The sequence below is a fragment of the Ochotona curzoniae genome, unplaced genomic scaffold (genome assembly GCF_017591425.1).
Source record: "Ochotona curzoniae isolate NIBS_2020 unplaced genomic scaffold, NIBS_Ocur_1.0 scaffold_1037, whole genome shotgun sequence".
NCBI classification, from domain to species: Eukaryota; Metazoa; Chordata; class Mammalia; order Lagomorpha; family Ochotonidae; genus Ochotona; species Ochotona curzoniae.
Window position 1 is genome coordinate 31,245,874 of NW_024467083.1, and position 26,391 is coordinate 31,272,264.

Here is a 26,391-nt window from a genome sequence, read left to right on the forward strand (position 1 = left end):
GCTCTTCATTACAGAAGGAGGCTGGTAAAAAGGCAGATCTTGTTAGAACCAGGCATGTATTCAGGAAATGAGCAGGCTGTAGTGACAGCTGTGTACATGCTATCATTATCAGTTATGTTATAGATGAGTCAGCTAAGACCAAAGACGTTAGAAAACTTACCCAAGCATACTTATCTAATGCAGGAAAGAAGCAGGATTTGAACCCAGGCTTTCTGACTCCAAAGCCTACCCTGGGCACTGATGCTATGCTGCATGTTCAGGTGTCTGTTCTTCTAGGACACCCTCTCAGACACCCCATGACAGTTAAATCTTAAATCCTCTGACTCCCCATGACAATTAAATGCTTCCTCTCCTAGGCTCTCATGGATCGAAGCTATACTTTCATGAGTATTTATGTTGTATCTTTAATGACCTTAAGTGGCAGTCATTTGTTTATTTACATTTATTTTGCACAGAGATGTGAACAGTTTAAGGGCAGGATTGAAGCATTGTATTCTACTACCCTGTTACACCAGCACAGTGCTGGTGACGGTGCATTTGATAAATATATTTCTTATGACTTTATTGATTGTAGGAAATTGTCATTAACATCAGCTTACTTGACAAAGTTGCATTTTAAAAAGATTTACTTATTTTCATTTGAAAGAAAAAATATTACACAGAGAAAAGGAAAGACAGAAAAGTTTTCCATTTGCTGGTTCATTCTCCAAATGGCCACAAAGAGCAAACTGAGCTGACCCAAAGCCAGGAGCCAGGAGCTGCTTCTAGGTCCTACACTGGTGCAGTGGCCCAAGGACTCTTCAGCTGCTTTCCTAGGTCTTAAACAGGGAGCTGGATGGGAAATAGGGGCAGCTGGGACACGAACCGGCACCTTTATGGAATGCCAGTGCTGCAGGCAGAGAATCAACTTACTATACTACTGCACTGGCCCTAACAAAATAGCATATTTTAGCATACAAAATAGCATATCTGGTGGTTTATGAAACCAGTTGAAAGGCTGAAGCAGAAACAATTGGCAGAAATCTAGGAAAGTTAGGAAACAGGAAAAAACTTGTTTAGGAATTGACATACATAAAAATAAATTTCTGCATGTAAGGCTTATAGCAATGTATTTACGAGTCATGGAGTAAAGGACTGGCACTGTTTACTAGTATTGTGTGAACTGAGTCTTGAAGCATGTGCAGTTCTCCAAATGGAGGAAAGACCAGCATATACATAGGCAGTGTGTACACATGCCCTAATACGGCATGTGACATCAGGGAGCTTCATATACAGCTTTTGCTATGAGGAGAATGAAGTATAACAAGAGCTGAGTGTGATGAAGGAGGCTGGGAAGCAGACTGCCTACAGCTTTGCACACCTGTATCAGTATCATCATTTTGGGGATTTGTTCTAAGGAAAAGAGGACAGTGATTCTAAATAGGACAAGTGATGTGCTCAGTATACACAGGGTCTGTTGGACTGTGAGTTGTTTGAGACCTGTTTAATAGCAAATGTTTGAGATTTCCTTAGGGGGATGGAAGGGTAGGCTGAAGACTAGATCTTATGTTGAGCCTTGAGCACTGAAGAGAACTTACATGAAAAACTGATCATGAACTTGATGCAAATCTTGACTGTATCTTGACAGAAAAGCCTTTGAAACCAGGACTGCTGAAATCCCTCAGAGTCTGGTGGCTTCAGCAGGAAAGTGTTCCTGGAAGAGGTAAATAGTGAGTTTGGTTTGAAGACGGGGTCATGCTTTGTCTGAACCCTTCGTCTCTCTAAGGAAGGGATGAAGAGTCCGAGAAGAGTGTCTGGCCAGTGGTCACACTGAATGACTGTGGTCACTGACTTCTGCTGGGGCACTTTTCCTGCTGCATCATGCTGCTGTGACATGAGCTCCCAGCAAGGCTCGCCTGACTGTAAGTCCGGGAGAACAGCACAAACATAGTTCCTAGGGCTATTGGGAGGACTCCCTCATAATAACAGCTATCAGTTTATATATGAGACCTTGTGAATGCCTTTCAACAATGCCCATGTGTGGGTGAGAGATTTTACGAGCTTATAAAGAGTGAGGGCAGGGCCCAGAAAGCAGACATTCCTGCTATGGAATGCACTGATGTCTACCTGTAGGCTCAGCAGAAAACACAGCTTGCCAGCCTCCTGCTTGATCTCAGCCAATGACCCCACGAAGGGAATACGAACTGACTTAAAGAACCTTTCGCCTTTAGCTTAGTGGTTAGGATGTCTGCATCCCACATTGGATTGTTTTGGTTTGACACTCACCTCTGGCTTCTGATTCCAGCTCCTTGCCAGTGCAGGTTCTGGGAGGCAGTGGTGATGTGTCAAGTAATTGGGTTCCCATCACTCACATGGCAGACCTGAATCGCATTCTTAGCTCCCAGCTTTTGGCTCCTACTTGGCTTATTCCTGGCTGCTGCAGGCATTTGGAGCATAAACCAGGAGATGGGAATTCTGTCTTGTCTCTCCCAAATAAGTAAAAAAAATTTTTAACAATATTTTTTTGAAGGTAATTACTTAACTATTCAAAAGGCAGACTGATTAAGAGAAAGAGAGACAGAGACTGTACATTTGCTGATATCCCCCTCCAAACAGCTGCAAAGCCCAGGTCTTGGCCGGGCTGAAGCCAGGAACTCCACGCTGGTCTACTTCATGGGTGGTGAAGATCACGCACTGCCCTGACTGCCTTCCTGGGCACAGTATTAGGAAGGTGAATCAGAAGGGCAGCGCCAGCTGAACTTGATGCAGCACAACCCTAGCCCTACACTTGTTTTGCTGGCTATGAAAATAATATATTCTCAGTATGGAAAAATTGTACAATACAAGAAAGCATAAAGGCCAAATTAAATTTTCTTACAGCCTCCGATTTCACAATTCACTGCTTCCTCAGACTTTACGATTCACTGCTAATATGTCTTACCGCTTTCAGGGTTTCTATTATATATGTATGTATGTGAAAATGTATGTTATATAAATGTATATGTGTACATACATAAACAATATTTGTAGACTCATCATGGTAAATCATAGACATGTATTTTAGCATTCTAACCACTTTGAACTGTGCAACTCGGTGGTTTTAAGTACACTGCTGTGCAACTGTCACCACTGTTCATCTCTAGAAATCTCTCAGCTTCCTGAACTGAGTTCTGTATTTGTTGAATATTGACTTCCCATCCCTTCCCTCTCCTATCTAGCGCTATTCTCCTTTCTGTAAGAATTTGTCTACTCTAGGCACTTCACATAGGTGGCATCGTCAGACTATACTTGGATTTGTTCTTTTGTGATTGGCCCATTTCAGTTGACATAATATCCTCAAGTGTGAGGATTTCCTTGCTTTCTAAGACTGGATGTATTCAGTTGAATGAATGTGTGTATGCTACATCTTATCTTTTATGCAGGGATGGAAACTTGGGCTGCTTCCACCTCCTGGTTGTGGATAATTTTTGCTTTTACTTCTTTTGGATATGTATCTAGAAGTGAACTTGTTGAACCATCTCTTAATTATGTCTTATGTTACAGAGCTTAAAATATATGATATACTCAGCATTGTCATGGGACTCTTAAACATAATGTCTAATGACTAATATTTACTGCTTTATTTCAGTATCCCATATACTTTATATTTCAGAATTGTTGGAGGTTTTTATTGTTTCCAAATTTTCACAATCATGATACTGTTAGAATATCCTATACACAGATCTTGAAGCTTTGTAAGTTTATTGACTTAATGATTTCCTAAAGGTGAAGTTTTTCAGACAAGAGATGCAAACTCTTGATGTATATTTGAGAATTATTTTTCATATAGTTTGTTCTAATTTATCTTCTTTCTTGTAGTGTCTATTTCATTTTACTGTAAATTTGTCAAAAAATCTATTCTTTTTGAACCCTGGGAATCCCAGGTGACTGACACACCAAACAGTGCATTTCTGGAATTGGGCTCGAAAGAACATTTTAAAGCTGAGTTACCAGGTATAAGAGCTAGGCAAACATTCACTTCAGTTACCATAAATCACACCAGAGCCTCCTCAGGTCTCATATCCACTTAGGAGAGCCACTGCTAGAAGGGTCTAGCACAGGAGAATCAACAGATTAATCTGATAGCAAAACTCTAGAGAGGAGACACAAGTCCACCACCAGTTAGGTGAGGTCATGGATGGAATAAAACCGCAAACCATTGCTGTTTAATTTTGGGATAGCTAATGCCTTATGCTATGTAAAGGGTGTGTCTTAATTTTTTCATTGATTGTAGTAAGGTGTTGTAATTAGATTTTATACAACGCCCATTCATAAGACAAATAAACATTTCCACAGAAGGTATAGCTACTGATCTTATCATGAAATAGATGATAATTAGAGCAGTGAGTTCCTGTCTGGTGTATCATGGAAAATAGAAGTGGGTTTTAGTTGCCTGTTTTAGAAAGGCATCTCTGTATTTATTATGAGTGACAGGAATAGAAAACATCCCTGATACAATGATGGGGGATGATTTGGGATGAGTAGGGTTCCATCAAACATTGCGCTCTTTCTGTGTACCATAGAATGTGGCCCAGGTAGTTGCTAGATTGAGGATGGCTGGAGTGGAGCCATTAGGAATCATATTAAACTAAGGTTTGCTTAGGCGGTGTCCGCAGGCAGAGGCAGAGGTTTTTGCATTGGAAGTTGAGTCCTTGGTTATTTTCATGTTCTTGTTGTATCTGTTGATTCATAGTAGGGCCTTCATGGAGAGAGTAGGTCTGGTTCATTTTACAATATTCCCAGCACAAAACTAGTGCTCCTAAATTCATAGTATAGGAGTCATCATGTAATCTGGATTTATTACTTGTGTTTATGTTTGGGATCAGGATTGAAAAAAATAAGATGGATTTCAGTTCTGTGTGGGTATTTTCCCCTGAAATAAGTGATTTTTCCCTTGGAATAAAAGAAGACGGAATTCCAAAATGAGTTTATCATGATATATTATGAAATATATCAATCATGCACATATGTACATGTCTGTGCACTCACACACACGTTGCTTTTCTTGTTAGTGTGGCGCAAACATTTCTAGTCTGATAATGTTCCTCTCTAAGACAATGGTTGCAAAGGTTGACTGTGTCCCCTCTTGTTATTCATATCCTTTATTCCTCTGGATGAGTCCTGAGGAAAAATAAGCCATTTGGAGATCCATTCTCCACCTTCTTGATAACGATTAGCCTAGTGCTCTGAGAGGGAGAGCAGTGAAGCTGAGTTTGTCCTGAGGCACCGGAGAGGGGCCTGGGCGCACGGGGGGAAGGCAGGGTACGGTGTTTGGTACGTGCAGAACACACGGAGCCTTGACTTGCTTTAATGTGGAAATCCCCAGCTCCCCCAGAGCAGCTGCTAATCGCCACAAGTGTTCTCTTGGGGATAAATCCAGTCTGTGAGAACACTTCAGTCTGGACCAAAATCGGTCTGATGAGAACCATGTGTGTCGCCTCTTTCTTCTTCCAACATTGCTTGCTCTATAAATGGCCTTAAAGAATGCGTCGTTCAGCCCCAGCACTGATTGAGGACTTGCCGTGCCATGTGCCAGGGATTTCCAAATTCAAGGATTTATCTGCCCTCACAACTGCTTATGAGAAGATGCCATCATTCCTTGCTTTAAAAGTAATTAAGACAGCTATACAGGCATACCATAATGAAGGTCCACAGCTGCAGCTTGAGCTCTGATAAGCTTGTTCCCTCACATACACTGCCGAAGCATACTGACACGGACTGCTACAAACCAGTAGACGGCAGACACTCGGGGAGCTATTCTGTGATCATGCCTGTTTGTATAATATGTATTAGAATAGACATATAGGCATGAATTACATACAGGTGTGATTTGTATGTGTTTGCAAGAAGATATTCATATGGTAGATGTTTGTGTATCATTTCCACAGACATATGTTTCCACATGGATGTTTATAGATCCTAGAGGATCCTTCCCTGTGCTAAATGGAAACATGTTAGAACAGGATGTGCCCTCTCTATCCCAAACCCTGCTCACTTTCTGGAGATGTAGCCAAGGGAACCAGCATTTATTGCTTACAGCTCATGTGTCAATGGGGAACACCGAAGAAATGCCTCCACGGAGCTGACTAACCCACATACTCAGTGCTGGGAGATGAATCCACGGTGTTTCTGTGAGTGGCCAGGACACTGGTGGGCTATGGCCTTGAGCTCAGGCCCTCCAGGAGTACACAGACTTTCTTCACTGCAGAAGGAGAGCCATGGCTTGCTTGCATCCTTGCCTCTCCTTGGGGACTGCTCCGAAAATGTGCTTCCCTCTGTTCAGACACTTAGGTACCCACAGTGGGACCAAGGCCGGGCAGGTGATGTGACTGCATAGTTGCCGTGAGCCATTTGCCCATGAAGGGCATCCTCTAAACCACAGAAGCAGACATGCACATGGTCAGAGAATACAGGGGTGGCTCACTGTTGAGGTTTCAGGGTCACAGGGTGCTTGCTGTGTTAAGGCCACACCACTGAGCCCTGAGCCTTCCCATTCCAAGAGGACAGATTTCCTCCCAGGAATTCCTTTAACCGCCACCAGGGGGCAGCAGGTCCGAAAATGGAAAACTGGAAAGTTTACTGGAAAGTCCATATTAGTGAAAAACAAAAAAGATGGATTTCATTTTTTTTTTTGCACCAAATAAACTTTCCTTACAGTTCCATTTCTCCTAAATTTGTAAAATACTCTCAAATATCTTGCTCTGTAGGAGTGGGAAGCTGCCTGGTAGAAGGGACTTACTGAATTTCTAGAGTGGGTTTTCACAGTCTTGGGTGTTTCTGAGGACACGGCCACTTTTTACAGTGTTGCCAGCGTAACTGGGACACGTGAGTTCTTCAGGAATAAGCGCAAATGCTTGAATAGAAATGCTTGAATAGAAATAGATAAGGCTCTATGGTTACATTTGTATATTAGCTCAAAAATTTAAGTGTGCAAAATGAAATTATAGAAACATTTAAATGTCTAGAAATAAAAACTTAGGAACCTTATTCAGTGTAGACTTTTTTCTTAAGAATATTCACTGTAATAGAAAAAATTTTTAAATCAACAAAAACACTAAAAATAAGAAATAACAAACATAATAAAAAAAAAGAAGAAACAAAAATAGAGGAGAAAAGAATATGAACTGTAGGCAAGGTGCTGTGACGCAGTGAGTTAAGCCACTACTGGGGACACTTGGGTCCCATATACAGAGTGCCTGGCATCACTTCGCACCTCCATTTCTGATATCAGTTCCTATTCATGTGCTAAGGAAGCCACAAGTGATGGCTCAACTTGAGTTCTTGCCACCCATGTGGGCAACCCAGATGGAATTCTCAGTCCCTGGCTTTGGTCTGGTCCAGCCCTGGTTATTGCGGGGTGTGAGGGGGTGGTATTTGGGAAATAAACCAGTAGATGGGAGATTCTCTCTCTGACTCTCTCTATAGGCCTTCTTTTTATTTTTATCTTAGCTGTATTGCTTTTATATATTTTTCAGAGCATGAACCGTTACGTGATGTTTGTCACCCTTACCCACATTATTTATCCTGGCTATGAGATTATGTAAATGTGCACTGTCACATTGTATGCTAAGTGCTTCTGCTAGGATTCTGGGTTTGGTGTGTGTGTGTGTGTGTGTGTGTACCTTCTGTATACAGTCTCTGGGAAGGGCTCACAAGAACACTATTTTCTAAATCCTCGCCAGTCCTTTGCTATTTCGTTCTGGTCTTTAAACTTAAGTGCTAATTTGAATGAATATGAAATCAATTTATCTTCGAAAGGACAACTTTACCTTTCACACGTTTAGCCCTTAAAGTTCTAGCCACAGCTCCCAGAGTTTTTGTTTTTATGAATTAGAATTCAAAGTTGTGGCTTGAAACTACAGAAGTTGTATTCTTCTCATGGAGATGAGGAGTATTGAAAGGGCTGCATTCCTTTTGGAACCTCTAGGGGAAAATTCCATGTCTTACCCAGATTCTAGAATTTGCCAACACTCTTAGATTCAGCATATGGCTTCGATAACTCTTTTAGTCTTTATAGTTCTTTTTACTGACCTAGGCCCTCTTATCTCACTCTTGAAGAAGAAGAAGAGGAAGAGGAAGAAGAAGAAGAGGAAGAAGAAGCAGCAGCAGCAGCAATTATCGAGAGAGAAAAAGCATGAGAACCAGAGACAGAAAAGTCCTCCACCTCCTGGTTCACTCTGTTAATGACTTCAAGTCCTGGGGCAGAGAGGCAGGAGCTCCCACCGGGGTAAAAAGGCCCAGTCACTTGGCCATGCTCCAAAGCCTTCCCAGGTGCCTTAGCAAGTTGCTGAACTGGAACTCAGCACCCATATGGGAGGCCAGAGCTGCAGGTGGTGGCTTTAACCGATACACCACAGTGCCAGCCCCATTGTCTCACTCTTACACCGATGCTTGTTGTTGCATTAGGCTCGCTCCTGTAATCCAAGGTAGTCCTGCCATTTCAATTCCTTGACTCAGTCGCATCTGCAAAGTCTTCTTTTTGCCCTAAATATAAAGTAGTATTATAGGAGTGTTATTAGGTCTTGTCTCATGGTGACTAAGAGTGATGACACAAACACACAATGAGAATGAGCAAAAGTAGATTTTATTGAGAAGCAAAGCCAGCAGAACCAACAGAGGGTCCTGTAAGGTCTGGGTAATGGTTTCCAGAGGGGGTGCCTTTGGATCCATTCCCTAACTAGTTTCAGCACATTGGGTGTCTGTTTTTTTCCCCAGGTATTTGTAGAAGTGGTCATGGTCTTCCACCAGTTGAGAAATGTTGCAGTTGGGAAATATTGCTGATCAGTTAAGAAATCTGTGTGGTCTTGTTTGGAACAAGAGCCTAGTTTCTCACAGTTGTTTGTGAGATCCATTGTGCTTCCTTTCTCTGCCTACCTTTCCTGGATCTGACTCGTCATGGTTGCATGCTCACAGGTCCCTAGGATAGGAAACGAACATCTTTGGAGGTTGTTGACCAGCTTACCACATTTTATCTTAACCTTGGAGATTCCCTTTCTTACCATAAACCAAAAATGCAGTGGAAAGCATGTGTGGTGCAGGAGGTAGCTAATCTGTTGTGAGAACTCTCTCAGAGAATCAAGTCTTCTGCTAGCAGCATGTGTCCCTCCTAAGACGTTTCTAGATCACGTTGAAACCAGTATCTGTAAGGATGAGTTTTAAAGACTACTGATAAAAATAACTCTCCAGGTGATCGAGCTTTTCAACCCTATAACTTGTTCACATATAGTGGGTGGGGCATCATGAGAAGTCAGAGCTGAATGACAGGGAGGTAGGGAGGAGTGTCAGAGGCTCCTGGCAGAGAAGCTGCTAACATAAGCCTTCTTCCTTTTCCTTGCACAGCTCCTGAGGGCCTGCTTCCATGGACTGGTAACCTTTCAGTCAACTTTCCTTCGCACCATTGCACGCAAGCAGAGGCTAAAGCTCTAGAATCAGAGGTAGAAAAGACTTAGAGTGATGTTTTCCTGTCTAGATCCTAATTATTCTTCATGGCTCATCACTAGGAAGCCTCTTGTGGATGAAACCTTTTCTGGCCCGTCCATGCTAAATAGTGACTGTGTCATTCCTTCCCCCCCACCACTCTGTGATGCTTCCTATTTCTTGGATTCATGTTCAATATTCTCTCAATTAGAGTCTCTTTAAGGGTGAGAACTATACCCAGTTCATCATGATCATAAACCTATAATCTTCTGTCCCTTATGTCAAAGGAAGTAGTTGAATGGAACATGGTGATCAGTTGCTTTGGAGGGCTTTTATTGATTTATTAGGATGGGTGGAACAATAGACAAGTGGCAGAGGGCGGTGTCCCTAAAACCTCTGCGTGCTGAAGAGACTTCAGCACAAAGAGATGATGTTCCTGCCGTCCTGTTCCTGGGAGAGTCTGTACAGCAAAGCAGGTAAGGGAGTTTAGGATAGAAAGCACTTTGCACAAATGATATCATCGAGAACTCCCTTGGAAGGGAAGGATGCAGTATGACTAGGAGCTGATTGATGTCTAGGGACAGGGCACACTAACCCTTCTCTCCAGCTGTCTTTTGGTCCAGACACAGGGGCCAGGTGGAGTTATGGCTTGCTGCCTTTGAAGTAGGAATACAGCCCCTTGGCCGAGAAGCCTGGTTTCTTTTCTGGTTGGGCAGTATTCTGGGCCTGTGCCGAAGGAGTGTTGGTGTCCTTGCTGTCCTGGTCATGCCACTCAATCACTGGCTTACTCGTGTCATCGTCAACCCACTCGCTGGTGATCCTTGTGGACTCTCTCTCTCCCTGTCCTCCTGGATTCCTTTCTGACTGGGCAGCTTCTTGGGCCTGTGCCGAAGGAGTGCTGCTGTCCTGGTCCTGCCACTGAATCACTGGCTTGCTCGAATTGTCATCAACCCATTCGCTGGTGATCCTTGTGGACTCTCTCTCACCTTGCCCTCCGGTCATGCTGTACCTGGAGTGAGTGCTGCTCCACTCCTGTCTTCCAGTCACAGTGCCTGCCCCAGTCTGGGCCTGTGCTCCTTGCACCGACCCTCCTGCCTCATAGTTGCTCACATGTGTCCACTTTTGGCCACTGCCAGACTGTGTCTGGGTCTGTCCTCCCTGTGTGCCTGCTTCAGTGTGACTTTCACTTTGGTGTCTGCCTTGGTCCACAGTCTGGGTCTGGGATCCTGTTTGTGTCTGAGCTTGTCCTCCTGTCACAGCCTGTGTGGACTGGCTGGTCTGGCTTTTGCCTTGACTGTGGGTCTCAGACCCACTGGTCTGGCCATCAGAGGACTTGTGTGTCTGGATGCTGGTACTTCCTTTCTGATGGCTTGTGCCCTGCTCTACAGTCTTGGTGTAGGACCCTGTCTGAGCCTGAGCTTGTCCTCCTGTCACAGCCTGTGTGGACTGGCTGGTGTGGCTTTTGCCTTGACTGTGGGTCTCAGACCCGCTGGTCTGGCCATCAGAGGACTTGTGTGTTTGGATGCTGGTACTTCCTTTCTGATGGCTGGTGCCCTGCTCTACAGTCTTGGTGTAGGACCCTGTCTGAGCCTGAGCTTGTCCTCCTGTCACAGCCTGTGTGGTCTTTCTGTTATCTTGACCTTGAATCTCGGGTTTTACAGTCTGCCCATAGGGGGACTTTTGTGGCTGTGTGCTGGTGCTTTCTGTCTGTTGGCTCCTGCCCTGCTCCATGGTCTTAGTGGCACCTGCTTGGGTCTGAGTTGCAGTTCCAGTTTTAGTCTCACCTCCCTGGGAAGCTCTATCCTGCTCCTTGGCCTGTGATTGACTCTCTGACTTACTCTCCCTGATCTGCCGATTCTTATCTTCCATGCTCTGAGTCTGCCCCACATGCCCACTGGCCTGTGCCTGCTGATTTGCTCCCTTTTGTCTCTCAACCTCTGTCTGCCTGTCATGGCTGCTGGCCTGACTTTGGGTCTGAGTCTTGGTGCCACCCTGCTCTCTGGAAGTCTGCTCGCTCTGTCCTTTCCCATCCATCCCAGCTTTAGTGGCACTTGTCTGTCCTCCCAGCTCTTGTGAGGCCCCCGTCTCCTGGCTTCCAGACTCTTGAGATCCACAAGCTTCCTTGCTCAGTGTCTTGAAACAGGCCTGTGCAATTTTAAACACCAAGACCAGAAATTCCTTGAACTCCACAGTCCCTGTGTCATCTTCATCCAGCAGGCGAAGGACTTCATCCACAGTGGCGGGGTCGTGGGGTTTCTGGGGAGAGGACAAGGCTAAGTCAGCATCTCTCATCTGAGGAAGATGTGGCGAGATCAGCTCCACACAGCTTTTGGGCTTCCCACCCTTTGAGGACGAGGAGCTCGTTCCTTAGACCCACCACACTCAGCATTCATATCATGTGGCAGCAGTAATCCTTAATAGCTTTCATTTTTTTTAGTCCTGTTGCTTTATTTCCTATCCATCCACATGGTTTCAAGCATATGAAACAGCTGTGTTATTACAGAATGAATAATGAGTTCATCCTACTACTCTTCAGGTTCTAGAGCTGAATGTTCGGGCCACCCCTGGTACTGAAGCCAGAGGAACAGAGTCTTCAGGATTTCTATGAGTTCCTCACTTGGACTCAAACGTTTTCACAGGATAGAGTGAGTGGGGGGTCCAGGAGGACTGTGGGATTCCTGAAGCATCCAGAGGCAACGCCCTGTTGTGCCCATAGTCTTCTTCTCAAGCCCCCAATGTTCCATGGCTTTGGAAGCAAACCAAAGGCAGGAAAGCACAGAAACGCCCTGGGTCTGGCTTGCCAGGAGGTAGGACTCGCAGAGTCCACCTAGTAGTGAACAACTCGCTCTCTTAAACTTCAAGTGTGATGTGATCAGTCAGGTCATAACTTTTAGCAATTGCTTTGTTTGGAAGACCCAGAGCTAGGCTTTTAATGAATGCTTATTAATAGATCATCAAATTCAAGGTAGACATAAAAAAGTGATTACCATCTCAAACTTAAGAAGCATGAGAAAGCTGCAGTCACTCTCATTTCTAGATCATTCCAAAGCTCTGATAACTCTCTGCAATGTCTCATTAAGGTCCTTTTACTTTTCCTTCAAATTAGAACTAATTAAAGCCAACATATTTGTTGCCACTCCCATACTAATCTTGTTCCTCTGCCTTCTTTTTCACTGCCTGCACTAATGCCACCAGCACCAGCAGGCCTTGATTAGCTGTTGCCTCAAACCAACCCCAACCAGGTAAAGCTTCCTCAAGCAACATCCCCTCCAGCCTGGCTTGGCACATCATACCACAATGACATCTGCAAACTCATGCTCCACGAGTCTTTTCAGCTCCCCTCGGGTGAGCACTTGGCAGTTGCCCTCCACCTTGGCATAGCGCCCAAAGGCCTCGATGATCTCATTAATGTTCCGCAGTAACTGGGGCATCTTGGATGTCAAGCTGGAAGACATGAAAAGCCCCCGTGGGGGCTCCACAGTCAGCCTCAAACCTTTCCATGGGAGAGCATCTTCTTCTTGGCCCTTTCCTTGAAGATTCAGCTGTACTCTCAGTCTTCCTTCATGCTTTCCTGCTGTGTGTGCTTTGTGCATGGGGAGGAGGGCCATGCAGTGAGTGCATCGGAAATAAATGCCAGCCCCGGCACCTGCCTGTCATGTGAGCTGGGCTGAGTTTGCTTTTCTTCCATACCTCAGTTTACTCATTGTGAATGAAGATAGTACAGGCACTGTAGAGGATTTATTGTGAAGATTTAAAAAGATAAGTGCTTGGTAGATGACTGGCTTATACTAAGTGGTAGCTATTACATATGATTATGTTATTATATACATATACACATATATAATTTTTGTGTTTGCGTGTGTATACAAAGCACATATACTTTACTGCCCACAAAGCACTTTTCTGTGCATCATTTCTTGTAATTCTTTTTATCTCTACCTCTTTAAATGAGGAAACAGGCTATATCATTTGCCCAAGGCCACATAGCTCCTACGGGAGCAAGAAATTCTGGAGCTTTGTTGTTCTAACTCAAATGTGATGGTTTTCTAGAAGGCATCCAGTGGACAGGGTTCATTTGCCTATTACAAGGTATTAGGGTCCCACTGAGAACACCAGTGGGCAGTAAATACATGGGTGAGTTAATTCTCTTGCATGGGGGCTAAGTAAAAACTCCATTGGTACAACTCTATTCTCTCTTGCTAACTGTCAAGAATGCTGAGGGAGGCTGGCATCCCTGAATAGGAAGCTTTCCCATCTAGCCCTAAGATCTATCGGGGAGATCTGCTTGTCCGATAGATATGTGGCTCCATCCAGCCCAGAATCCCTGTGGACCCATGAGCAATGGTTACCAGTTGAAGGGAGGGGTCTCATTGTCTTTAACCAAGAATCTAGGGGTAGATGGAGATGAGTGGGTGAGTGGCCAAGAGGAATACAGACTTGTAGAATGTGTTAAGCAAAACACTAGGAGAGCTCCAAAGGGAGGAGATGGTATGAGAGGTGAAGAGGTTCAGAGGCAGTGGAAGGTGGAAGTTTGCAGTTACTGGAAACCAGAGAAGGGACCTTGGAGCTATAAAGGAGATCATGGGAAGAGGAGGATGTGGTTACAGAGAAGCAGGGGGAGGGTAAAAAGGAAGAGAATTTGAATGTTTTTTAAAAAGCAGACCATGCTTATAGATTCAAGATGAGTATCCTTCCTATGACCTGGTGGCCAATAATTTCAGGCAGATTGTTCTGTCTTTGTGCACATCAAGGCACAAAACTCAGAATATTGTTCTTCAACATAGATGGGAGATGGCATTTTTTAAAATCATGGGGCAAACTTTAACCAGACTTATAAATAGTAAAAATAATAAGATTAGTTTTTAGTTAGACTTTGTTATCCTTAGAATAAATCCACAAATCCATTTTGCCTGAAGTAAGGAAGGGGAGTCTTACAAATGCTTCCCTCCTCGAGCCAGCTAGACCTCAGCATCTTTTGCACAGACTCTTAGCACCAGAAAGAAGTTTCCAGAGCCTCAGCAACAGGAACCTTCGCTGATCCAGGAAGGCAGGTGGATGGCTCCATTGCTGAAGCTCATGCCATCTTAGGTGAGAGGGGGCTGCTGCTAATACAGCCTCCGGGTAGAAGAAGAAAACCCCATTGCTTCAGGAGGGCATCATTTTACAATGTATCTGGCTTCTGGTTTGCCTGCAGCCCGAAATCTCTGCTCCCAGAGCCAGCTCTAATGGATGTCTAGCCCAAGGCTGACAGGCTCGTGAGTTGGGATCACCAAGTCAGTAAGAATACAGAACCCTCACCCCTGGGAGAGAACTTACCTTATGCCCAGGTAGGATGAGGCAGGTGGTTGGGAAGCGGTGTGAGGAGTACCCGGTCAGCAGAGTAAGAACCTTTTATAGGGAATTTAATTGAGGCTCGTGTTGCAGACAGGATGTTCCGCCCTCCAGGAACTTGATTCATCCAAGACTGAACCCAGCCCCACCCCAGCTCCTTTCTTCTCTGTTTCCTCAACCAACATGTGTTGGCCCCTCCTACCACAGTTGAGGCTCTCTCTAGCTGGGTCTGGCCCCACACCACAAGGAGATCCGTGTCCAGTGTGAGGGATCCAGCATTGCTCAGTGTGGGCTGAGGTTTATGGTGAACATTCTTTACCTCCAGTGCACCTGCAACCATTCAAAACGCGCACAGATTCAAAAACAGAATCTACTGGGGCTTATCCTTTTCAGAATGGCCACTTTGGGAGGCTACACATATTTTTCTGGTGATGGTGTTATTACTTAGAACATATTTTGAATTCTTGTCTTGGAATTGACTTTATGAGACATAAGAAAGCCATTTTCATTTCTTTATAGTTGGGGCTCAGTTTAGACTAGAAAAGGCTAGAACTTCTCTCACCCAGTGCTGTGGGTACCCAGCCTTCTGTAGCTTTGAGAGAAGAGGTGGACACGGTCATGTACATCTTCCTCATTGCAGACAGGGAACTCAACTAACTGACTAACCAGCAAGAGTTCATGGAAGGAAGCTCTACTTCAGACCCAGGGCTAAGGCCTGACACATACAGTGTTGAATAAGGTGGTGACAGTTTCAATTCTTGCAGTTTATAAGTTGCTAGTCTAAAGGGAAGTCCTTGAGAGATTGATGATAACTGCATTGGCCATTCCACTCCATTTTTAAAACCTTCTCATCTTGTAGGTTCCCCACAACAATCCTATAAGGTAGTGTGGCTGGTAAATGAGAATGCTGAGAAACCCTCAGGAAAGTGGCCACTTGGTGAAGAAGGGGTAGGGCTGCACTTGAGCCCCCTCAGACTCCACACCTTGGTTTCCTCTGTTACAACCCGTTGAGGCTTATTCTTCATGACATTGGCACTTTGCAAAGAACAAATTCGTCCTCCATACGTAACTGGGAATATGGAGAGGGAAACATCTTGCCAAGTCTCAAAGGGGGCCAAGATCCAAGGGGATGCTCCTGAGCAGCCATCTGGAAAGAAGCATATAAAGCTGCTCCAGCAATTTTGGGTGGGGAAAGTCATCTCTCATCATCACTCACACATCAGTGTGCGCGAATGGGGGAGTTAGGCTGGGAGGGTACTGTAAGGACCTTGTTTGCTGTGACTGGCATGGTGAAGATAGCCCTGCAGTAGGAACACAAACCCCCAGCACAGCAGGGCACAGAGCCTGAGTGAGCAGACAGCTGAAGGAGGCCCCTCAGGCCTTCAGCATGGAGGGATCTGCCCTGAGCAAGGAGCTGTCCACAGCAGAGAAGGGCTCCAGCTGAAGGAGAGATGGTGTGTGAGGTTGTTGTGGAACTGGCCAGTGTTAGGAGACAGCTGATTGAGAAGGGGCTGCTGCAGAAAAGGAGTGACTTCAGCAGATGAGCCTTTCCTTTGTGGCTAGAACTTTCATAAAGGCTTGGAGAGGATGTTAGGAAAGTAAAAGCCTGATGCTATAACTATGAGGCAAGTGTTATTACAAGCAATTTCCCGATGAAGAAACCAAGGCAAGGAGAGGTTAAATAAACTACTCAAGGGAACATGCCTAGAAAGTGATAAACCTGAAGCTGAACTGAGTTCTGCCTGCCTCCACAACCCTAGTCTTTCCTGTGGGTTGAGTCAAGTGTGAAGAGGAGCACAAAAGTAGAGCTGGGGTGCTGGGGACTAGGGGCAAAGGTAGAGGGATTGGGGGTGTCAGAATACATCCAGCAGGGTAGCTGGGACAGCAGAGGCCTGTGGGATCCTGTTGAGAAGAGGCTCCAGGAAAGAGGAGGCAGAGGGCCGCTCACCCAGAGTACACTCTTCCCCCATGTGTCCTTGGACCTGCTTTCATGCTTCCCTCACATATGCTGAACATGTGTGCTTAGTTAGCTATCATCCTAGATCAAAGTAGTGCTCCTTATCAATGTTTCACACCAATGGTGCTTTGATCCTGGTGCCTTGGTAGCTCTCCTGGAACTCCCTGCTTACACACATGCGACACCAATTGTATATCAAACCTGATCATTGTAACCGACGTCTGAGCTGAACTATATTTGAAGTGTTGCTTTGCTGAATGTATATAAACTGGAACTTGGAAATAAACTTTGTCAGTTGCCTAAGAGAGCACTGTATCCCCCATTTCTTTTCGGTCGCTTCTTCTCCCCAGGAACCCGCAGGTAAAATTGAATTGCAGGGATGAACGTCAGGGGCAGGCTGAGGGAGGGGAGGAAGTGGGAGAGATTGTTGACAGTCTCTGAGAGCACATGGGCTAAATTTGCAAAGTTAATGAAGAATTCCATAAGTCAGTGATTTTACTTAGCAGTTGTGTTTGGGGGGCATGCTAGAGGGCAGAGAGGGGCTGGGGTCTGCTTAGAAATTGAGCCAAACTCTCACCACCCAGGTGCTGTTCATTTTTCCAAAAAGAAGTTTCTCCAAGCAAGAGAAGCTCATCTGTGCACTTTGATTCCTTCTTAAACACTCAAAAATCCATTGTTTATCTCTAGTGGATTTCAATGTGCTAGACACGGCCAGTGCTTCCTACACTTAGTAGGCTGTGAATGAAGAATAAGCTCTATTTCCCAGAAATCAGTCTAATTGAGCAAATAAGTGAGACATACCAAAAACAACTTAATAGCAGGAGACTGAATTTTGTAAACATACTGAGTAAGAAATACAATAAAAAACCCAGAGTGTCTCGAAAAAGAATCTGTGTTCAGGAATTATGAGATCAGGGCCCATGTTATGAACATCTCTCTATCTATGATTGTGTTGTTTAATGCTTTCATTTTGTTTCAATGTATTCCTGCTTAGCCACTAAGTGAAGCACCTGTGAGATCACATGTGGTAACAAATGGGCTAAGTTCCCAAATCCAGAGGCTCCTGGGTGATGCTAAGGGCACAGCCTGGGAAAAGAATCTGTGTTCTTACTCCCTCTTGCCTACAGTGGAAAACCCAGAAGGATTGGCAAAGCCATTGATAAATTCAGTTCAAGAGAACAGCCAGACTTTGAAGGGAGTGGCACCTTCCCTTGGTTTCGCTCCTACCCTAGATCATGGTTGTCATCTCTTGACTACAAAAATCTTTATCCTCAGAATTGTTTATCACACACACAAGTCAGGAGGCCAAGGTAGGCTACTCTGCAGGCCAACCATCCACTGTCTGATAATGTGTATTCTCCAGGGCAGCCTCATCAGTGTCTGCTGTCAGATCCTTGTTAATTAGAGAATGAGGGGAATAGGGAGATAAGGAGGATAAGCCATCTGGTTTGCCTTGGGTCACAGGGGACTGTCCACCATGACATAGTTTGGTTGGTCTTCCAGATTTCTGTCATTACAGCAGAAGGCAATGTACACCAGAAGGTGCTCCCAGACACCTTCAGCCAGGAGCACATTATGGTGATGAAGGACAGAAACCTGGCTGTGGGGTAGCTAGAGGCTTGTCCTTCCTCTGAAAGTACGTGATTCTGGGCTTTGCCTTGACAACAAAAGAAAATCTCAAAGCCAGAGAGCTATTTTGCCTGGGGTTGCCCGGGTGACAGAATTACTCGTATTTATTATCCGATTGAAAGACAGCATGACGGAGGTGTGGCTTTTGGAGGGTAAGAGAACAATGAGCACTCCTGGGCTTCCTCATCCTCTCTGTGCCCCAACTGGATCCTCTTCTGTCGCATCATCCTAGAAGGTCCTGATCAGAGCTTCCAGGAAGCCCAGGTTCTCAAGGTCAGCTCAGAACATGCCAAGAAGGATTAGGTAGATACCAGCGACATGCCCCTGACAGTTTACAGTGGCTTAGCGTCGGCTGGACTCTCTGGGCTTAATCCCTGGCCTGACCAGTTGTGTGGGCTTCCCTTTTTCTCTGAGTCATGGTCAGGAATGGAGCATGTGACTGACTTGATTACTACTATCCTTGGTTTGGTCAAGAAAGTTGGAATCACCATTTTTGGTGGGGGGTTCTGTCTATATCCCAGATCTAAGTGTCCAGCCTATTGGCAGAGATCCTAGAACTAGCAAACTAAAAAATTTCAACCTCTTTCATGTTGCTGAGAAAAAAAAAAAAAAAACAACCTACAGTTTCAACCTTTTTTATAGCTGAGAAAAGAAAATGGCAGGGGCTTGATCAGCGTTCCTTCTTCCAGGTTCATCAAAGCCCACATAATGTGACCAGCACAGCACAACCAGGGTTGGAGAGGGAGGCGGCATACACTTGAGAAAATAAGAAATGAGACAGACACGAGAAAGACTATGAACGTGGGTGGCCAGAGGGAAATCCACTTCTTTTACTGAACTGTCTCACTCTTTTACTGAGCTGCTGCAGGGAGTCAAACGGCAGGAGCTGATGTGGCACAAACGTTCATATCCCACATTACTGTTAAGCAGCAAATGCTTGATCATCAGGAAACAACAGCAGGATCCAAGTACAGAAGTCAGTACGTGACTGTCTCAAGGATATCTTAAAGCACACAGTCCTGTGACCTTGAACAGTTGCCCAAGTGTCGACCCTCACCTGTAGGCCCCGGCCTGGGTCCAGGACTTCTGCCCACTCATGGACCATTGCCTTCAGAGGCTTTTTCAAAAAAATGTATTTATCTTCATTGGAAAGTCAGATACACAGAGAGGAGGAGAGATAGGAAGATCTTGCATCCACAGATTCTCTCTCCAAGTGGCCGCAATAGCCGCAGCTGAGCTGATCTGAAGCCAGGAGCCAGGAGCTTCCTCTGAGTTTCCCACATGATTCAGGGTCCCAAAGCCTTGGGCCATCCTCAAATGCTTTCCCAGGCCATAAGCAGGGAACTGGATTGGATGTGGAACTGCAGGGACACAAACTAGCACCCATATGGGATCCTGGCACATACAAGGTGAATACTTTAACCACAAGGCTACCACACCGGGCCCTTCCTGCAGAGTTTGGCCTCAGTCTATAGCACAAACAATCTGTGAAATCATGATTCGAGGCACAGTTTTCCTTGTTCTTCGTTATCAAATCACATTGTTATTTTTTTTTTTTACAAACTGCCTATTAACACTCATGATGCCCAAGTTTTATTGGTTTTAATGTAATGGTGAAAGACTTATTTCCCACTATATCTTTATTGTATTATGCTCTGCATTCCAAAGTATGGACCCTCCATTCCTCACAAAGCCCCAGCTCGGGCTGCTCTCGGCTTCCTCAAGTCCCTCTCATCTGGAATGGTTCCTCTCCATCTCCATGCAGCTTCCACCTTCCTGTTCAAAACGGCCTAGATGGTGCTTCCTCCTTCACATTTTCCATGTTATCTCAGTCAGATGAGCTCTGTCTTTAAATATCTTAGCTTTCTCTCAATCATCTTCTAATTTTAAAATATTTTCCATTAAGATTTAAATATACATATGTATTATATATATACATGTATGTGTGTATGTGTGTGTGAATTTTTGAAAGACGAATTTACAGAGAGAAGGAGAGACAGAGGGACAGATCTTCTTCCATCCATAAATGACCCCAAATGGCTGCAGTGACTAGGGCTGAGCCAGTCTGAAGCCAGAATCCGGAAGCTTCCCATCCACCCCAGTTCTCCCAAGCAGATACAGGCTCAAAGCTTTGGAACAGCCAGCCAGGACTTGAACTGGCACTCATCTAGGATGCCACACCACAGGTGAAGACTTAACCTACTACTCACAGCACTGGCTCCCAGCATGTGTGTGTGTGTGTGTGTTTATTGTTAGTAACATTGTATTATGTGAAACAGTTTTATAGGTATTGGGATTCCCCCCACCCCTCCCACAAGCTGCCATCAGCAAGGTGGAGGAATCCAGCATGTGTGTTTTGATCTTACAATAATCATGCAGTGTAGGAAAAGGCTATCACTTTTTTGCAGACAAAAACTGCGGCTTGGAGAGGTGGAGGATCTTCAAGTCATGGAGCCAGTTACATGATGGAGTTGCAGTGGTCTTTACTCCTGAAGATAAAACTGCTACTGATTGTGTGGCTTCTTATCTTCCCAACACTGGTTTCATCAAAGTGGTCTGAAGATATTGAATATTAACAACCAGCGGCCCTCTGAATGACCTTAGACTCAATACTCAGTGCCTCACCCTCTCCCATTAAACAAGGACTCTAGTCCCAAGCCCCACAGGGAGCTTTCCTGCTTAACAGCTTTCACCTTTGCACAGCCCTGGTCTTCCTTTGTTAGTCGGTTTGCTCAAAACACCCCATCATCTGTCATAACCTTTTAATCCTGGGTACCTCCTTGGGAGGGATAGGAGCTTTGGGTAATGAAGGAGGAAAAGGGTGAATGGTGACTAACCCTAGTGGACGCCAGCATTGACTGGTTCGTAGGGCTCAAACCAGCATCAATTCAGTCCCTCCCAATTTACAGCTGCAGTGGAATTTTTTCTGCTTTGCCTTGTGGACAGTGATATATCCCCCGAAGGTGAAGCACAGTAGCTATAGTGGGATAGAATTGGGGGTCTGAGGCATAGTTTGAGTGACAGGTCATCTAGCCCTCAGGTTTTTAGGAGAAAGCTGTGATGATAAATTTATCATGTATCATGATAAATTTATTATGTATCTCCTGATAAAAGAACAGGTCATCTCACTGAAAACAAACTTTGTTCTCAAAAGGGACATGATCTAACAAAGATAATTAAGCAAGTAGGCAAGCAAGAATAATGATGGTAGAATGCAATGCATGTTGTAAAGATGCAACACTAAATTACCGTTCACAATAGCAAGGTTTGACAGCAATCTAAGTGCCCACCAATGAAGGAGTGTGTGAAGGAAGGGCGGTATGTATGTACAGTGTAATATTACCCTGCCATAAAAAATAAAATCCTGAGAGCTGCAACAGAACAGCTGGAGTTGGAGATTATTATGCTAAGACAAATAACCAACATAGACAAATGTTACTTTTTTGCTACATGTTAAAGTGTATATATACATGTTACATGTTAAAGTGTGTGCATATATGCCCTATTATTGAGTGCACAGATATTTCCAAATGCTGTCTTTGCTGGATTATATTACTTACATAATGATATACCATTTTCCTTGTGCTACGATTTTTTTTTTAAAAAATATTGTTTATTTTTTTTAAAGATTTATTTTTATTATTTTTTATTGGAAAGGCGGATATACAGAGAGGAGAAAAGGCAGAGAGGAAGATATTCCATCTGATGGTTCACTCCCCAAGTGCCCGCAATGGCTGGTACTGTGCTGATCTGAAGCCAGGAGCCAGGAACTTCCTTCCAGTCTCCCACGTGGGTGCAGGGTCCTAAGGCTTTGGGCCATCCTCAACTGTCTTCCCAGGCCACGAACAGGGAGCTGGACAGGAAGCGGGGCTGCTGGAATTAGAACCGGCACCTGTATGGGATCCTGGTGTGTTCAAGGCGAGGACTTTAGCTGCTAGACCATGGCGCCGGACCTGTGCTATGATTTTTTTGCTATGAATCTTGTGTTGAATGTTATTAATTTATACACTCTTGCTTACAAAAGCTATATATAATGTTATGAATAAAGCAAATAGGGTAAAATGTTAGAAACCCAAATCTGCATCTGCTTATTGAATTCTTTTTCTTTATCTGTAGTATTTGAAATATTTAGGGATTGGCTCAATAGCCCCACTGGCTAATCCTAAACCTTGCAATGCTGGCATTCAAAATGAGTGCCAGTTCATGTCCCAGCTGCTTCATTTTTTATCCAGCTCCCTGCTTGTGGCCTGGGAAAGCAACAGAAAATGGTTCAAAGCCTTGAACTTCCTATACTCACAAGGAAGACCCAGAAGAAGCTCCAGACTGTTGGCTTTGGATCAGTTCACCTCTAGCGTGGGCTGAAACGGTGGATGAAGGGTTTCTGTCTCTCCTCTCTCTCTGTAAGTCTGCCTTTCGACTAAAATGAAAGTTAATTGGAAAGAAAATGTATACACTGTGTGTGAAACTTCACTGAAAACTGGTGAGCCCTTGGGACTGGCATGGTGGCCTAGCGGCTAAAGTCCTTGCCTTGAACACACCAGGATCCCATATGGGCACCGGTTCTAGTCCTGGCAGCTCTGCTACTCGTCCAGCTCCCTGCTTGTGGCCTGGCAAAGCAGTCGAGGATGGCCCAAAGCCTTGGGACTCTTCACCCATGTGGGAGACCTGAAGAAGTTCCTGACTCCTGGCTCTTGGCTCTTGGCTCCTGGCTTCGGTTCGGCTCAGCACAGGCTGTTGTGATCACTTGGAGAGTGAATCATCAGACGGAAGATCTTCCTCTCTGTCTCCCCTCTCTGTATTATCTGACTTTGCAATGAAAAATAAATAAATCTTTAAAAAAAAGAAAGAAAGAAAACTGACGAGCCCTTAAACACACTAGGGTATTATCATTGTTGTTATGATTTAAAGGTAGCAGTAGGAAGTAGTCCTTTGACTCCAGAGAAAAGGAATGTATGAAACTGATATTCAGACTGAGCATTCTATCATTTTTAAAAGGAAGTAGTCCTTTGAATCCAGAGAAAAGGAATGTATGAAACTGATATTCAGACTGAGCATTCTATCATTTTTAAAAGAGAAGGGGAGACAGAGAGAAAGAAAGATCTTCAACTTCCTAAGTGGCCGCAATGCCCAGAGCTGAGCCAATCCAAAGCCAGGAGCCAGAAGTTTCTTGTGGGTCTCCCATGTGGGTGCAGGGTCCTAGGGTTTTGGGCTATCCTCTGCTGATTTCCCAGGCCATAGCAGGGAGCTGGATGGGAAATGGAACAGATGGGACATGAACCGGTGCTCCCAAGAGATGCTTGTGCTTGCAGGTGGAGGGTTATCCAGTTGAGCAATTGTGCTGGGCTACTCTATTATTTAAGAGCCACTCCTTAGGCCTTGATTCTTGATGTAAGAGCAAAATTCAGGTGAAATGAGTGTCCTAACCACAGACCTTAGCAATCACTGTAGAGGAGATGTGATGAGTGCATCAGGGTCTGTTAGTTTAATACAATGAAGTTTATTTACCAATGAAGAAGTTGAATCAATAGCTATTCAACGTGTCCTGACTGTGTGCCAACCACTGTGCTCAGGGGATTTTTCACACATCGACACCTTTATTTATGCTCTATAGGTGCTTTTCATTCTAGTGTTTCACAGAAGGGGGTCTGAGTTTCAAAGAAGCTACATAATTATGTGTCCAGTGTCACACTGACATTGGGTGGAAAAGGGACTGGAACCGTGATTTTTATTTCCGGTTCAGGAATAAAATTAAATGGATGAGGGGCTGGCTTTATGCTGCCTGCAATGTCAGAATCCCCTAAAAATGCCAGACTGAGTCCTGGCTGCTCCACTTCTGACCCAATATCGTTGCTAATGTGCATGGGAGGAGAATGGAAGATGGCCCAAGTGCTTGAGCGCCTTCCATCATGTAGAAGAGCCAGATGAAGTTCCAGGATCCTGGCTTTGGCTTGGCCCAGCCCTGGCCATTGTGGCCATTTGGGAAGTGAGAGAGCTGATAGAAAATCTGTTGAGTTTCCCTCTCTTTCTCTCTCTCTCTCTAGTTCTGCCCTTTAAAATAATTAAATCTTTTTAAAAACGAGTTAATATGTGGCTTACAGTCGGTGATTTATATTAGCTGTAATTATCATTGTTTAACTATGCACATAGAAGGATGCCTGGAAAGATATGCAGTCTAACGAATCTGTCCAGTGTGTGAAAGCATTGTGATGTGGATTCTTGCTCATCTGTAGAATGCCCCTTCTCACTACCTGCACTTTCCTCCCTGGTGGGCTGCGAGTGGAAGGAATGCTCACAAGGGGCGAGTGAAGCATTTTTGCTGAGACGCGAGTTTGTTCCCTGGTCCCTGGAGCTGTGTGGGCATGAGAACGTATGTGAGAGATAGCACTGAGGAAGACTGGCATGGATCAGCGTGGCTTTGCAGGAAGTTGCTCTTCAAGGTGAAGGTGTGGTGCCCGGAGGCATCGTTTGGTATCACACATGATAGTTTGAACTTCCGTCTTTAATGTCTCTAGTGAAGAACTTGCAGTCTCCCTCCTTGCTTCGGAATTTCTCTCTTCTTAACTTGTCCTTGGACAAATGTGATCCTTTATTATTGTTAAACTAGAAAATGATCTCTGGAAAGATCCTGGCTCTTTCAGTTCAGTGCTCATTTTCTTAGGACAAAGACCTGGCTTCTTCTCTGAATATGAAACTAAGAGCAAACCTTTTCCTTCATGGATGGCAGTCATGCAGAATGCTGATGGTTTAAAAAAAATCAGCTCTGCACAGTTGGACTCAAAGTGCTTGCACGAAATGACTAGCTATATGGTTAAACAGGAGAACTAGACACGTATGGTCACGACTGAGGTTCTGTCGTGTAGCACAGATGAATAATGAATATGTGGGGGTTCATTCATACAAAATAAGTCTTCTCAAGTTCTGATATTTGTTGTTGTTATTCCACAGTAAAGTAGAATCAAAAGTAATTTGAGTTCTAAGTTGATGAAAATTCTGGACTTTTGACAGCAAATCAAAAGGCAAAATCTTTGCCACCTCTAGAAAAACTGTTATAAGACTGAATATTTGGCAGTGTGTGATAGCAGTTAAAGCAGAACCAGAATCTTATGAGAAGGAAATCCAGAAAGGATCATATCTGTGTGGCTGGAGGGTTTTAACCTCAGAAGCATCCTGTAAGATTTTTTTTAATACAATTTTACTTATGTCAGTCTTTTCCTCAAATTTCAGATTGTGTACGCAGTAGTGCCACTGCTAATGGTGTTTTTTATGCCATCAATCAGTTGCCAAGATCTGAAAGACGCCCATCAGGCTTTGCTCAGGATGGAGTCCTGGCCGAGTCTGTATCCGTCCCTCTGCTTTGTCTGGTTTGTTTGCTCCCCACCTATGGCTTCCACTAGATTGTCTTTGAATCTGCCTCATGTGGAATAACAAACCTAGAACCTGCGGAGTGGGAGGCAAAGTTCCTTGGAAGTTTACCAATGCTGCTTCACCATGAAGGGGTGTGTGTGTGTGTGTGTGTGTGTGTGTTATTGAAGTGGGGAACTTGTGTTCTTAGACACTTGCAAGTACTAATAAAGCCCCCATTGGAGCCTTTTATGTTAGTAACTACTGTCTGTAGAGGCCTTAAAGAAGATGTAGACACTGGGTGTTACAGGCTAACTCACCACCTCTGCAAGGGCTGTGGAGGAGAGCACTGTGTTGGAGTTTGGAATTCATTCTCTCATTCTGCCTGGTCTCTTCCCATGTCTGTGTACTAGTCAGGCTTCTCCAGAAAAGCAGATCCAGCAAAGGATGCAGAGATGAATACAAAGAGAGGGGGTAAAGGGATAGTTTAGTGTATTTAAAGTATTCTTAAGGAAATGGCTCATACAGTTACGGGCCTGGAAAGTCTGGAATTTGTAGGGCAGGCAGAAGGACGGAAATCCCAGTGAGAATAGATGTTGAGGTCTTAATCTACAAGTAGTGGGAGGGGGAATTCTTCTTCCTCAGCCCTTCGGCTGTCTGCCTGGGGCCCAGTGACAGAGGGAAAGATCACCTGCTTT

General features: G+C 44.6%; 1 protein-coding gene across 1 annotated transcript; it reads right to left on the reverse strand.

Annotated features, from left to right (window-relative positions):
- Window positions 1–10,077: 10,077 nt before the first annotated feature.
- CRNN (cornulin) lies at window positions 10,078–12,866 on the reverse strand. Its single transcript, XM_040998998.1, has 4 exons — window positions 12,729–12,866; window positions 11,157–11,691; window positions 11,076–11,082; window positions 10,078–10,981 (listed from the first exon to the last, which is right to left on the reverse strand). Exons 1-4 carry the CDS (start codon window positions 12,864–12,866, stop codon window positions 10,078–10,080), a joined length of 1,584 nt encoding a protein of 527 aa, XP_040854932.1.
- Window positions 12,867–26,391: the final 13,525 nt, after the last annotated feature.

Bases quoted from the DNA above. Each gene is read 5' to 3' on its own strand.
- CRNN (XM_040998998.1), bottom strand. From the start codon at position 12,866: ATGCCCCAGTTACTGCGGAACATTAATGAGATCATCGAGGCCTTTGGG. The intron at 11,692-12,728 runs GTATGATGTGCC...TCCTCTCCCCAG, and splicing joins AGTTTGCAGATGTCATTGTG to AAACCCCACGACCCCGCCAC.